The 13,985-nt window shown below is 42.3% G+C and overlaps 1 protein-coding gene across 1 annotated transcript in view; it reads left to right on the top strand.

The window, feature by feature from the left end:
- The window catches only part of stk10 (serine/threonine kinase 10), a 99,665-nt gene that overhangs the window by 68,615 nt on the left and 17,065 nt on the right, over positions 1 to 13,985 (top strand). The window contains exons 8-10 of the mRNA XM_056284548.1: positions 4,083 to 4,217; positions 8,249 to 8,605; positions 8,955 to 9,404. Coding sequence (XP_056140523.1) covers positions 4,083 to 4,217; positions 8,249 to 8,605; positions 8,955 to 9,404 — 942 coding nt within the window. The remainder of the gene's footprint in view (positions 1 to 4,082; positions 4,218 to 8,248; positions 8,606 to 8,954; positions 9,405 to 13,985) is intronic.

Raw genomic sequence — 13,985 nt, 5'->3', positions numbered from 1 at the left:
ATATTGTTTAGACTCTGTGCTCTGCACTTATATTGTAGACTCAATACTTTGTATTGCTGATATTTTATATGTCTTATTGGTTATGTACGCACCATTTTGAGGTTGACACACCTGCAAGTTTGTTGTGTCTGGCACAATGACAATAAAGTTCTTTTTGCATCTTGAATAAAACTATTTGATGAATGAAAAATGGGAAAAGTTCAGTAAGGTAGAAATTATCTTCCTAATTGAAGTTTTGCACAAGCCTCATTTAATTCATTACTTTATTGAGCAATATAGACCTTAACCATTAGTTTTGTCCAAAATGATAGAAACCATCTCACACCCTTGTTTAACCTTTTTCTGAGAAGGACCCTGCTAACCAGGCTTTAGTAAAACTTAAGACAAAATGCTATGTTGTCATCCATTAAAATGAGCAACTAAAAGATCGCTCCTGTTATTTGTGAATTAGCTATTGTTTCAAATACAGCAGCGATAGAAAGAATGAAAAAAGATATTTTTCTTTACATGTAAATATTCAGGGTTATAGCTTCAGTTGCATTTACTCTCCCATCCACTACCACATGCTTTCTGGGAAAAAAGAATAGCAGCTTAGTGTATGTAGTAAGTACAAACTCAAAATCTGGGATTTTTTTTTAACCCAACTGCCAAATATTTTATTGGCAATCACAATTTTTTTTGTTACTTATGTTTTTTGGAGTGTTCCTGATAACAAGTCTGCAGCTTGTTTGGTTCAGTCAGTACCACCCCAGGCTGGTGTGGTTTTGATAGTCTGGTGGCTGGTCTCTCCCAGCCTGTACGAGTCTTTTCAGGAAGTGGTGTTGGTGGAGTCGACATCATTTCAGCTCCCCTCCCCTCCTGCTTCTTGAGTTACTGCTACTCCCCCCATTGGCCTCAGAAGCTTGGTGCCTATCTGAATATGCTTGTGCAAATTATGATGTGTCAAATTAGAACGACTGAAAAGAAATAGGAAAATTTCAAGTAAAAACCATCCACCGTTATCATAAAAAGGTTTTTATACTCCTTTTAAATTTTGCTAAGCGCATGTAAATATATCTTTAAACTTCATTACGATGAAGCTTTGAGACATGTCATTATTTTTGGATGTGTTTTCTGGCACTATTCATCCATTAATGGCATGGCGGCCTATCCAGGGTGTCTCCCTGCCTGCCGCCCAATGACTGCTGGGATAGGCTCCAGCATCCCTGCGACCCTGAGAGCAGGATAAGGGGTTTGGATAATGGAATGGATCCGAACCGCTTATCCTGCTCTCAGGGTCGCAGGGATGCTGGAGCCTATCCCAGCAGTCATTGGGCGACAGGTGGGGAGACACCCTGGACAGGCTGCCAGTCCATCACAGGGCCCCGGCACCTACATCTAGAAATCAAAAAGCTATTCTCTTTGCTTAACAACATCTAATGACAATGCACTTCATTCCCAATTTATTTTTTGGGACATTTCAAAAGGTTCTTTCAGATTCCCTGGACAAATGGATAAAAATATCGCTATTGGTATTGCTGTAGAATTGGAAGATATGCTGCATTAGGAAGCCAATTCTTATGAACCACAAAATGAGAGCTTAGGAGCCAAAACCTGCTATTTGTTTACTTGCATCAATAAATCTGCTATTGATGACACAATGCCCCAACATTACAGGCAGTCCCCGGGTTACAAACGTCGAATTTGTATGTAAGTCAGAACAATTACCTACAGTTCGCATCTAGCGTCAATTAGTCAAATGTTTGTCTTAGTATATAGTATATATTTTACCTAAAACATCATGCATATAATAATGTAGTAATAATAATAGATACAACAACAGTACAGTATTTATAATTGGGAGAGAGAATGAGTGGATAGGTATAAAAAACGTTAAAGAAATGTTTCTTACATTTCAAACTCCCCCACCTGCCACCGTCCCTGAAAGCAGGTCGTGACCGGCTGTTTGATGCCGGAAACGCGAGCCCGCTCAGGGCTCGCGTTTCCGCCTCACAATAAGAGCATTTCACCTCCCTCTGAATGCCGCATTATTTCCACTTTCGTTTCAGTCGTGATGGTTTTCCTTTTCTTTGACGCATCACCATCACTTGCATGAGATTTACACTTCGAAGCCACGATTATGATGGTAAACATGATCAATTCTAAGTCAAAACACAATGCACAGTGTTAACGCGATCAGACAAAATGGCGACAATGGCATGGCGTTGTTCTCCCTCGGGCTGACGAACTGCCTAAAACACGCAGTGTTTTGAGCGTCGTGCAAAGTAGTCCGTCCATTTGTTAGTATTAACCATTGTGTGTAACTCAAATTTTTAAAAAAATAAAATAATAGGCTTTACGGAGGTCGGTTCGTTAAGTACGGGCCTTTGCAACCCGGGGACTACCTCTACACTCTTCAGGCAATGTTGCCAAAAAGCTGTCCTCTGTATCACTGTTCCAGTTTTGGATTAAAGTTTCTCGGATGCATATTACAGTTGTCCACAACTTCCTGTATCTGTCATGCACATAGGGGAGGGATTATGCAGTAAGCAGTGGATGGATGGATGGATGGATGGATGGATGAATGGATGGATGGGTGGATTGCATTTATATAGCAGTGCTGTGGTATCGCAGCAACATCACATTAGAAGTACAGTTTGTCTCACTCTGCTCTGCAGTTCGCTAAATGGCGAGGTGGCACTCAGCGTTCACCTGAGACATTAGTCTCGCTGAGTGTTGTTTGTCACTGGAGAAGTTAAAAGCTAAGGGCTAATGCAGTCCACTAACACACACACACACACACACACACACACACACACACATACACACACACACACACACACACACACACACACAGCCCTACCTTATAATCCATCTCCTCTTAAGGCTTTCTCCTTTGCCAGCTGTACCAATTAAATTACACTATAGACGAAGTAGCTGAATAATAGATGATGGCTCTTTTGTCCCTGTTATACTCACCTTTTAATTTAGCTTTTATACTTGGCTCTTTTCTTCCTCTTGTTTTGTACAATGGAAAAAAATGAACTTCCCCTCTGTGTTTATAGGATGCACATTGTAATTAGATCCTCCCCCCCTCTATTTTAATTTTGTTCTAGTCAACACCTTTAGTATTTTAAGTACCTGGGCTTGTTTCAGGTGCTTTTTTTTTAGCATGGCATTTATTGTTGAAATGTTGCTGCTGGAGCTGTAGGGACTGCCAGGTGGTGGAAAGGGTTTCCTCCACCCCCAAGTGTTGCCTTTTTTTGTGTTTAGTCTTTTATCCTCACGCTTTCCCCCCTGTAGCATCCTATACTGAAGGTGAATGCTGGATTCCGGCATCTTTTTTCTTTTATTGGACATTATTTGTCTGATGTTAAACTGTGGATTCATGATTTAACTCATTGCATCAACCCAAACTTCAGCAAAGAAGAACACGGCAAAAGGCACAGTATGTTTAAGGCAAAAGAAAACAAAAAAAAAGAAAACAAGTGTAGTTTAAAAAAACAAAACAAAACACAAATTGTATTAATTCATTCAATCTGACAATGCCTGATAATTTTTTTTCCCTATCCGAACAGCTCACTCTTAGATGTGTTAGATGTGAAGACATTTGCATAAATATCCCTCAGTGTGTCATTAATGAGGCCTTTCTGGGTGAACCACTTCAAACACTTAACCACCAAATTTGTCTGCTGTATTTTCATTGCCCTGCGTTTGTCACCACATTGTTCGACATGTCAGGATGTTCTCTTTTTTCCTGCCTTGTATAGACTTCCTATCATAGGCCTCCTAATATAGTCCACTGTATTTTTGACTATCGTAATTGTGGTATACAGCATTCTTGCCACAGCTATCAACCGATGAGTGAGCCGATCAGACTGACCTGTTCTCATATCTATTTTTAGCTTATTTTTACCCTTTTTACTGTGTCTATGCACTTCTTTTATACTATTATTCTTATTTACATATTCTATCCTATTTACCTTTCCAGTTCTGCGGCAGTTCAGCTTCCCCACCAAGATCAATAAACCAATCAAGAATGTAGTAATTGTCTGATTGATGATGCTAATCTCACCCCTTCTCTCCCCCGTGTGTGTCCACAGCACCCTTTTATAAGCTCGGTGACGTCCAACCGTCCTCTGCGAGAGCTGGTGGCAGAGGCCAAGGCTGAGGTCATGGAGGAAATAGAAGACAATAGAGAGGAAGGGGAGGAAGACGAGGCCATGGATCTCACCACGGTACCCACAGCCTGGACCTCTTTTCTTTCTTCAGTCCCTTTTTTTGTTCTGTTTTTGTTTCTTCATGGAGGGTGGTGACACCACTCCCCTTTTATAGGGTTGTTTCTTTCCCGTATGGAGGCAGTAAGAACACTGAGAGGGAGGCTGAAGTGATGCAAGGCTCTGGTCGGATTGAGGACAAAAATAACAGATAGATAGATAGATTAGGGTTGTGCAATATGAGCAAAATCTCATATCACAATATTGGTCATTCATATCACGATAACAATACATGTCATGATAAAGCACTTTCTGTAAATTCGTGAATAAATAATTTATATAAAATGACCACATGGAAAGGCCTATTTCTCATTACATTTTGAATTATATACTCGACAAATAAAAAGTACTCATATTTGATTATTTTTCTCCTTTTATTTAGAACCTTTGCGCGAATTGACATGATTCTTGCATAGGTGGTAAGAGGCTAGTGGTGTTTGAGTCTGTTTTGGGGACTGGCGTGTGGCATATTTTGCAAAGTACGGTTTTCTGGTCCGTGTCAGACTTTTCATACCCAAATCATGTTCATACGATAGAAGTAGCCCCTCTTTTAGGTACAAGCTACTCGTTTTGTCCTGGCTGGTGGGAGTCCTTCTGTTTGGAATTACCCCGTTCTGCATTACGTTCGCTGTCCTGTTTGTTAGTATTGCCTTCATGCAAATTTCCTGCCTGCATCTGTGCCGTGCAAAGAGCGGAAAGGGTCGTACAAATGATGAGAAATATTCCCGTAAAGAGTGTGATTTGTAACACAATGAAATAAACGAAGGTACTTAGTATGAAATGATTGTTTTCTTTAATCACACGATATATATCATCATATCGCACAGCCCTAAGATAGATAGATAGATAGATAGAGAGATTGGTTTGGGGTTTGTCTGTTTATGGGCCATTCATTGGACTGGGCAGTGCATACTGGAATAGGCTCTGATCCTATGGTTTTAAATGGCAAAAACAGATTAATGAACTTGACTATTGTCATGGACGATTTCATCCAGCTAGCTATCATCTGTCTGTCTTTGTTGTCTGTTGCCGTTGTATTTGTTACTGCTCTTCTCTCTCTGATCAATCACGGACTGATTATCAATATTCATTCTAAAATAATCACTTGATTAAGCGGTGGAGTCTTACAGTCGTTTTCTAATGAGTGAAGAAAACTATCTGCCATGACGGTGAGGTGTTTGTTTCCAATACAAATCAACTCTTTTCAAGATTATTTTATGAATTTCTCACCATATTCTCAGTACAGGAGCATCATCTCCATCAGCCTCATTTGTAATGGATCGAAAACAACTGCGGTTGTCTCACGCCGCCAGGAGAGGTTTTATATCTTTTTTCTTCTTTTTTTTTAAGGAAAATGGAAGTGTAAGATTCAACACGTAACTTGAATGTCTTGTGAAAATGGACTCTTTGTGCAGTGTATGTGTTTGGACTTTCTGTGTGGTCTTGTAGCTGAACGAGACAGTCAAGGTTCAGTGGTTTCAGAAAAGCAAGGAGTTTCTCTTTGGTGTTGAGTGTTAACAATTCAGAGAAAGATTTAAGATGGAGCACAACACAAGAATGTGCACAAACACATGCACGTTGACTGAAACGCACACACACACACGCTACACTTTAAACACAAACTCGACTTTCCTGGCTTTTGAAGTCCTCGCTTGTTGACCCCTTAAGACGCTCTCAGCAGCTTTTCATAAACGCTGTCTTGCTGCACTCGGTTTGCCAAAAGACTCCGAGGTCTGCTCTGCAGTGAGTGTTTATGAATTTATTGTGCGTGTCCGATATAATTGTGAACCAGCATCCTTGTGCACCTCAGCACCGACAAGGGAAGAGAGATCACAACACTGGCATTCACCCACACCGACTCGACACCACTAAATATAGGTTCTGCCCTACACCTAGTTGCTGCGTAGAAACCCCCTCACGTCACAGCTTTGGACAGAATGAATTATTTAAGGTCTGACATTGTTCCACCGTCAAAGTCTGACCCTTAACTAAATACCCACTGTAAATATCACTGGCCCTTAGCCTTTCAGGTCCACAGAAGGACGTTTTTTGTGTTGCTGACGAGAAGACCGTGTTAAGCGGGGGCGGGAATTCTGTTTTTATCTTATAATTCGGCCTTAAGGGGCATCCGGGTAGCATAGCGGTCTGTTCTGTTGCCTACCAACACAGGGATCGCCGGTTTGAATCCCTGTGTTACCTCTGGCTTGGTTGGGGGTCCCTACAGACACAATTGGCCATGTCTGCAGGTGAGAAGCCAGATGTGGCTATGTGTCCTGGTCGCTGCACTAGCGCCTCCTCTGGTCGGTCGGGGTGCCTGTTTGGGGGGGCGGAGGGGGAACTGGGGGGAATAGCGTGATCCTCCCACGTGCTATGTCCCCCTGGTGAAACTCCTCACTGTCAGGTGAAAAGAAGTGGCTGGCGACTCCACATGTATCGGAGGAGGCATGTGGTAGTCTGCAGCCCTCCCTGGTCCGGCAGAGGGGGTGGAGCAGCGACTGGGATGGCTTGGAAAATAGGGTAATTGGCCAGGTATAATTGGGGAGAAATAGGGGTAAAAATCTTAAAAAAACAAAACAACAATATTAATTTTTGTCACGAGATTTTAGTTTACATTGTCTCTCGCTGCTCGTTTGCTATCCTGATGGTGACTTGTGTTTATTAAAGCCCATGTCATGAAAGCTGACTGACCAGCATGGGATCAGATTTTTTTTGGATCAAGTCTTAGTTCCTCAAATATGAGATTAATTTGAGACATTCTGGTTTAATACCTACTTGCCTAGGTGACTAGTACAACTGCAAAAAATTCCAGCCATACCCAAATGAATGATCATTCAGTGGCCAATGCTCATTTCTAGCCCAGTATAACTGAACGGGGAAATTTGTGTTCCACTCCCCTAAACAATTCCCAGCTATATCTGATGGTGTATTTCCTGGAGTGTAGTGATGGAGTTAAAGGAGTTGAGGCTGTCTTGTTGACCTCAGCTACTATAAAGTTTATTGGACTAAGAAAAAATATATCGGTACCCATTTAAGATCAGGGGGTCCAGAACTGGTCCAGGAAACACTGGAATGCCAAACCCGAACATGACATTGAACTCGGATAAAAAAGGAAAACTGTAATGTGTCTTGTAGCTAGAGCCTCCTATTCCTTTATTTTTCTCACAGAAGACAAATGTAGAGATATTCTCTCTCTCACTCTCTCTCGCTCTCTTTGTCACACAAATACACACGCACACACACACATACACACAGGAGGAAGCTAGTCCAGTGTTGTAAACACCTATCAAACTCCTGGCCGCCAGTTAGCCGGCCCTTCTTCTTTAGCTATAAATCACATGCAGCCTGACAGGGATGTTTTTGGGGGCTGTTTAAAACGGCCGGGCCCAGTCATAAAGATGTATGATGGCTTTGTACACCCACACCAGGGGATAGCAGAGAAGTATTTCAAGCAACATAATTGATTAGCGGGCCACATAGCTGTAAACATTATCATAAAATAACCTCTCAAGTTCTGTGGTGATAATGAACATCATCCTTTTTTATGGCAGCATGCACCTATGGGTCGATCCAGGGAATTATTTTGCAAAGGCAAAGTGATCGGGTTAACTGGGTAATTATCTCTGAGATACCCCTAAGGTCCTTCTCTTTCTGCACATAGGCCCTGATTTAAACAGGTTTTTTGCCCTGTGCAGTTATTGGCACTGTTTGTAATTGATGGTAATCTCAGCCCAGGTGCAGCCAGAGAGGAAAGGAGCTGTGCAGCACTAACTGCATTCCTACAAACAAGAGGTCAAGGTTAATTCACCCTTAGTGGAGAGCAAAGAGCACTTCTGTCATTAGCATTTTAGAGTAATGCCAAATGGCACTAAGGCTAAAGCCATAAACCTTCAGACTGAGGTTAAAACCATTAATGTCCTCAGGCACATTTACCTGTGAAAATTACCCTCGGTGTTCATTCTCACTCTTTCCTTCACTCCTCTTTCTTCCTCCAGTCCCCAGGCAAGGAGCCATGCCAGATGAGTCAGACTAGTTTGGAAGGAGACCACTCTCCGGACAACCAAAGCCCCACCACCCCCTCCCCCACCACGCCCATACCTACCCCCCGGGTGAAGGTGGAGGTCCAGCCGGACATTCCAGCGGAGGAGCACCCAGCCCAGGTTGAGGTGATCCCAGTGCCCTTGCCGCGCCAAAAGCGGCACCAAGAAGAACAGGGGGAGCCTGGCGACAAGCTACCTGACGAGGTCATGTTGGAGTCGGACAAATCTGAGAGCGAGGTCTCTACTAAGACCTCCAGCTCAGACTCCGGCATCGAGGACGGGAAGATCACCCCCACCTCTGAGGAAGAAAAGGTCCTCTTTGAATCAGTTTAGTTATTTGTCTTTGATTTTATAGCCTTATTGCATTGCAAACTTTTATAGAAAATGTTACATATGCACAAATTTCTCAAAAGTTGAACAATTTCTTTTGCAGCAAAGTACTTTATAAACTTTATAATAATAAACTTTATTTATATCTCACCTTTCTGAACATTACAAGGTGATTTGTAAATCAAGTAAAATGTTCTGATCTCTCATTCATTCCACCTATCTGGGATGTTTAAGGGGTAGCTTAGGGAAATAGAGATTAATCAGCAGCCTAGACAGTATGTCTGATATTTTTAATGTATACAAGTAAGGCTAATTGTATTTAATATTCCAGGTTGTTGTGGAGACCCCAGAGACTGAGCAGCCGCCACCACTCGTCCAACCCAAGGTGTCAGAGGAAGTAGTTGACATCATTACAGTAACCACAGATCCAGAGGTACCCAAGATTGAGTTGGCTGAGGAGGAAAGAAGCATTATAGGTAATGGGGAGTCGACAGCTACAAGCCACAGTTCAAAGACCACCCCGACCGTCTCCCCCATCCCAAGTCCCACACCTACACCAAGGCCGATGTCAACTCCTGTCATGATGCTAGCCCCTTGCTCTGGGCTTGATGACAGCATGAGGAAGGGTACCTCGGAACGAGGGTCCATTGGAACTAACATGGACAGCCCCTCAACCCATGTTAATGGAAGGATGAGCAAGCGGTACTCGGACGTGGGCAGCATGTCCTCGGAGAGCATGGACATGTCGGTCAACAAAGACATTATCTCGCTCTCTGTCAGCGTAAGTCATCAAAGAGCAAAAATAATTACAGATTTGTATTACATTCAAAGTTACCTGGTAAATATTTGTTGCATATACACATATATATATATATAACACGGATTTTAATACATTGCGGTACAGGACTGTTTCGTGCGCCTCGCACACATCAGCTGCTAGTGTCATTAGCAGCTGATGAGTACGAGACGCATGAGACAGGCCTGTACTGCAACGTATCAAAATATTTTTTCCTGTGTCCGTGTTGATAGTCCGCTCCTCATTAGTTGAGCACTCATAGCACCATTGACGGTTTCGGAAAAAAAACGCTATATATATAAATATATGCATATACTTTGATTATCAGGGAATTCCCAACAATATTATTTTATTCGGTGTGAGTGCAACAGACTTGTCAGATCAGTCTCATAAAATCATTACCCATTATTTTGGTGTTTAATATTTTATAATTAAACTGCTAAAATTGATGGAATAATCAAAATAATCAAATCAGTCTCAAAATTATTAATCATTAGTTGTGGTTTTCAGTCGTTGTAATTGAACCAGTCAAGATGATGAAATAATCAGTGTTGCACCAATTGGAGTACCCAGCAGAGGATGGCTTCAATGAATACTGCAACACAAACAGACAGGGCAACAGCTTATTCCAATAAACAATTTATTGAAACAACACTATCAAACTAATACTAATCAACACCAATTAACTAATACTGATCAGGTACAATCAGTGGTGAGCAGCAACATAATGGTCAAGGCACAAAGGGTGATATGAGGTAGCGAGGCTATGCAAATATTGTATGGGTGTGTGTGTGTGTTGGGGGGGTGTACGCCAAAGGGAGGAGGTGTTTGTGAGAGGGAGGATGCGCAGAGGAGATTGCCCACAGTGATAGGAGTGTGGTAAGATTGAGGCAAAAGAGAGTTAGTGAGAGAGAGAGAGAGAGAGAGAGAGAGGAAGAGATAGCGATCACACGCACAGCTTAGCTACCTGAAATAATTTTGCAAACAAAGAAACAAAAATGAAGTAGCAAATAAACAAAAGAAAAGTAGATGGTCTGTCCACCAGCTCTGTAGATCAGTGTGCGCAGTTAGTGAATGAATTTAACCAATAGTACTTTTCTCAAGTAACGAGAAGATTCAAACAAAAGAAAAATTAAAGGAAAAAAATTAAAACTAACCATCTGCCTATGTAACACGTCCTACGTGAATCATGGTGTGTGTCTAGATCACAGATGATTTCAACTAACAAATAGACTGTTTATATAGGGCTTTTCTAGTCTACCGACCTCTCAAAGTGCTTTACAGTGTACGCCTCACATTCACCCATTCACACATACTTCCATACACTGATGGAGGAGGCTGCCATGCAAGGTGCCAACCTGCTCATCAGGAGCAGTTAGGGGTTCAGTGTCTTGCTCAAGGGCACTTCAACACACTCTCTGACGAGCAGGGGATCAAACCAGCGACCTTCTGATTACTAGATGACCTGCTCTACCCCCTGAGCCATGCCGCTCTGACAACACTTTTCTCATGTGAAATAATTAAATCGACTACTAAAACTAACAAAGCCCAAATGTAAAGCCTTATTTGATGATTGCTGTTAAGGCGATCGGGGTCCTCGTTGTCTGACGAACAGTGCGGGGCTCGGGATCGGGGTGCAGCTCGTCAGCTGAAAAGCCTCAATGCTCCATCCATTGTCGGATCTTGAAGGAGTTTTAGTTGCAATTTTGTTGACGTTTAAGAAATAAAAGGGATCCGGTCACCCTCTCTTTCTGTGGAAACTGCGTGGCTTGCAGGAAAACCTAACAAGTTATAACAGCTGATTAACAGATGAGCAAGACTAGGTTAACGTCCAATAAAACCATGGCCGGCGGTAATGTGAAGAAACGTGGTCCTTTGTTCTCGTTGTCCTTCTGCAGAAAGGTATCTCTGAATGTCTTGATGCATGCTCAATAATCCAGGTACGATCATCAAAAATGGTCGAATCAGTTCATCTGGATATGTTTATTGAATAAATGTTAATAAACATATCCAGATGAGCTGATTCGACCTTCTTTGGCCTTTCTGAATGCTTGTGGGTGCGTGGTCCACAGTGAGAGAGCAAATTTTGATTCTACCACGGTTTTCGAAATTGTGTCACCGGATACAGTATTACTGTAACCAGTATTATTACAGTGTAAGGCGAGACAGTGGGTAAATCACCTGTGAGGGTGAGCAAGAGGCTATGGGTATTGTAGTCCATGGGCAGCGCCGGTCCCTACCATCGGGCACCACTTAAGTGCTCAGTCAGCATTCTACTGTAAGTTAGAGATAGCATTATCCACTTTGACTCACCCAGTAATAATCTACATAATATGTGGGTGCATTAATATTTCTTTTAGATAAAATAATATATCCTTGTGACTGGTGTCTGCTGTTTCTTGATGCATGTCGAGTGATAATTGCTTGTTGATTAGCAATCTACATGGATTCAACTAATTGAAAGTGCACTGAATGGCGCACTACAACGCTTGGTATGATTTTATTTGACAGCTGAATTTTTCAGGATTATTTCTGGGAAGTTTCTCTGAATATTTTTTTGTTAACTTTCACCTTTATTGACAGGATAGTAGAAGTAGACAGAAACGCAACGTTTAGAGAGAGCAGGGAAGAAACGTTATCAACGGTCCTGTGCCTGTTTAAATTTAGGACACTGAGGCACTCAGGCCTGAGCCCTGGTTTAAGGCCACCCTGTTCTAGTTCTGTTCAATCCGATTTACTTCAGCGGCAGGCAGTTTTACCTGAATCATGTTTATTGGCCATGTAGGTTTGCACAAACATGGAATTTGACTCCGGTTTCGTGGCTCACTCTGTGTACTTAACATAGAATAACAACACTACAACACAACAATCTTCAGATACATACACAAGGATTGACTATATACATGTAAACTAAGAGGTGATATGGTGCAGAGAATATGTCAGAGAGGCTGAAATAAATGTTGGCAGGTTACTTACATACATGCTTGGACTGAATTACTGAATTTATTTAAGAAGAAAACTAATTTGTTTCGAGGCATTTGTTTAAAATTGGGCATGTTGACTTCAATCAGGTTTCCTCTTTCAAGGTTATACTTACGATTTTTTTCTGGTGAAGTCGGGTTATTTTTAACCAATGACGTTTTCTGCTGCATATCTCAGTTATTTTATGCCAAATATCCTGACGTGAGGGGTGATTTAAATGTAATGCTAAAGACCTTTTTCCCAAGGATGTCAGTTTTTGCAGCGTATGCATTTGTAAAGGTTGGGTGGATGTGGTTTATAGCCCAGTCCCTCATTGAACTGAAGCGCTATAGCACAGCGTGTCTGTTGATTCTGACAGGAAACTTGTCGAGGTGTTGATGTGTACAAATGGGCCACGGTAGCCGGGCAGCTCTACAGGAGGCTCCCTCTTGGGGAAAAAAAAAAACTGCCTCTAAGCACCAGTAGAGGAACTGAGACTGTGTGTTGCTGTGTGTTGTTCTCTGGGTGTGTACCCTTTTTTAAACAGAGGATCGCCTGTCCTCCGTTAGGCTCGGCCCTTACATTACTCACACGGAGGCTCCGGTATATGAAACTAGTCAACATACTCAGAGCTGACGCAGTGCAAATATTATTTAACGGTCGGTTTCCATTTTTTATGTCCGCGATATTTTAAGATGAATATGGGTTCAGTGAGGTGATGTTGGAGCAGGAATGAGGTTGAGGTGTATGGATATTTCTAAAAATGAAAATATTAAATGGCCTCGGAAAAGTTGATTGGAGACCAAAAAAGAGGCAACAACAACCTTAAGTAGTTGGAACTGGAAGAAGGGAGAGAGATGGAAAGGTATGGACAGAGGCAGGAAGAAGAAGATAGGAAACAGAAGAAAAAGCTTGAGGAAGGGAGAGGGAGAGGGCAGAGAAGCCATTTTATCTCTGGACACCGAGCCTTTCTGAGGCAAAATTTGCAACATTTTCCATTCACTGGGACCAATGGCAACCATTGTGTGGGCCCCTATTCAATATTCAGTACTGTGAATGAGAGGTTCTGTGCAGGCCATTGTCAGCGAGTGGTTTCTGGTGGTTTATGGTCTGACCTTGATTGGAATTCTATTGAGTGTGAATGTTGACTTCTGTCTATATGGGATCTGTAAGTTTTTCCAGAACTCATTATTCAGCAGGACTCACAGCCAGCAGCCCAGAATGAAAGTGAATGAGCCATCTATGTTTCTAGATAGGACTCTCTCTCTCTCTCTCTCTCTCTCTCTCTCTCTCTCTCTCTCTCTCTCTCTCTCTCTCTCTCTCTCTCGCTGTGTGTGTGTGTGTGTTTCTGTCTGTCTCTCGCTCTCTCTCTCTCTGTCTCGCTCTCGTTCTCTGTCTGTCTTTCTGTCACTGTGTGTGTGTGTGTCTCTCTCTCTCTCCATCTGTGTGTGTGTGTGTGTGTGTGTGTGTGTGTGTGTGTGTGTGTGTGTGTGTGTGTGTGAGTGAACATGAGAATTGGTACCAAGGTAATGACTGAGCGTGAGGGCCCCCTGTGAAGGCAGGTTCTGGTGCTTGTGTGATTGCAAGGAACCTCTTGAAATCAGA

The sequence above is a fragment of the Lampris incognitus genome, chromosome 8, assembly GCF_029633865.1.
Source record: "Lampris incognitus isolate fLamInc1 chromosome 8, fLamInc1.hap2, whole genome shotgun sequence".
Taxonomy (NCBI): Eukaryota; Metazoa; Chordata; class Actinopteri; order Lampriformes; family Lampridae; genus Lampris; species Lampris incognitus.
The sequence above is the reverse complement of the archived record's forward strand: the minus strand, read 5'-3'. Positions and strand labels throughout refer to the sequence as shown.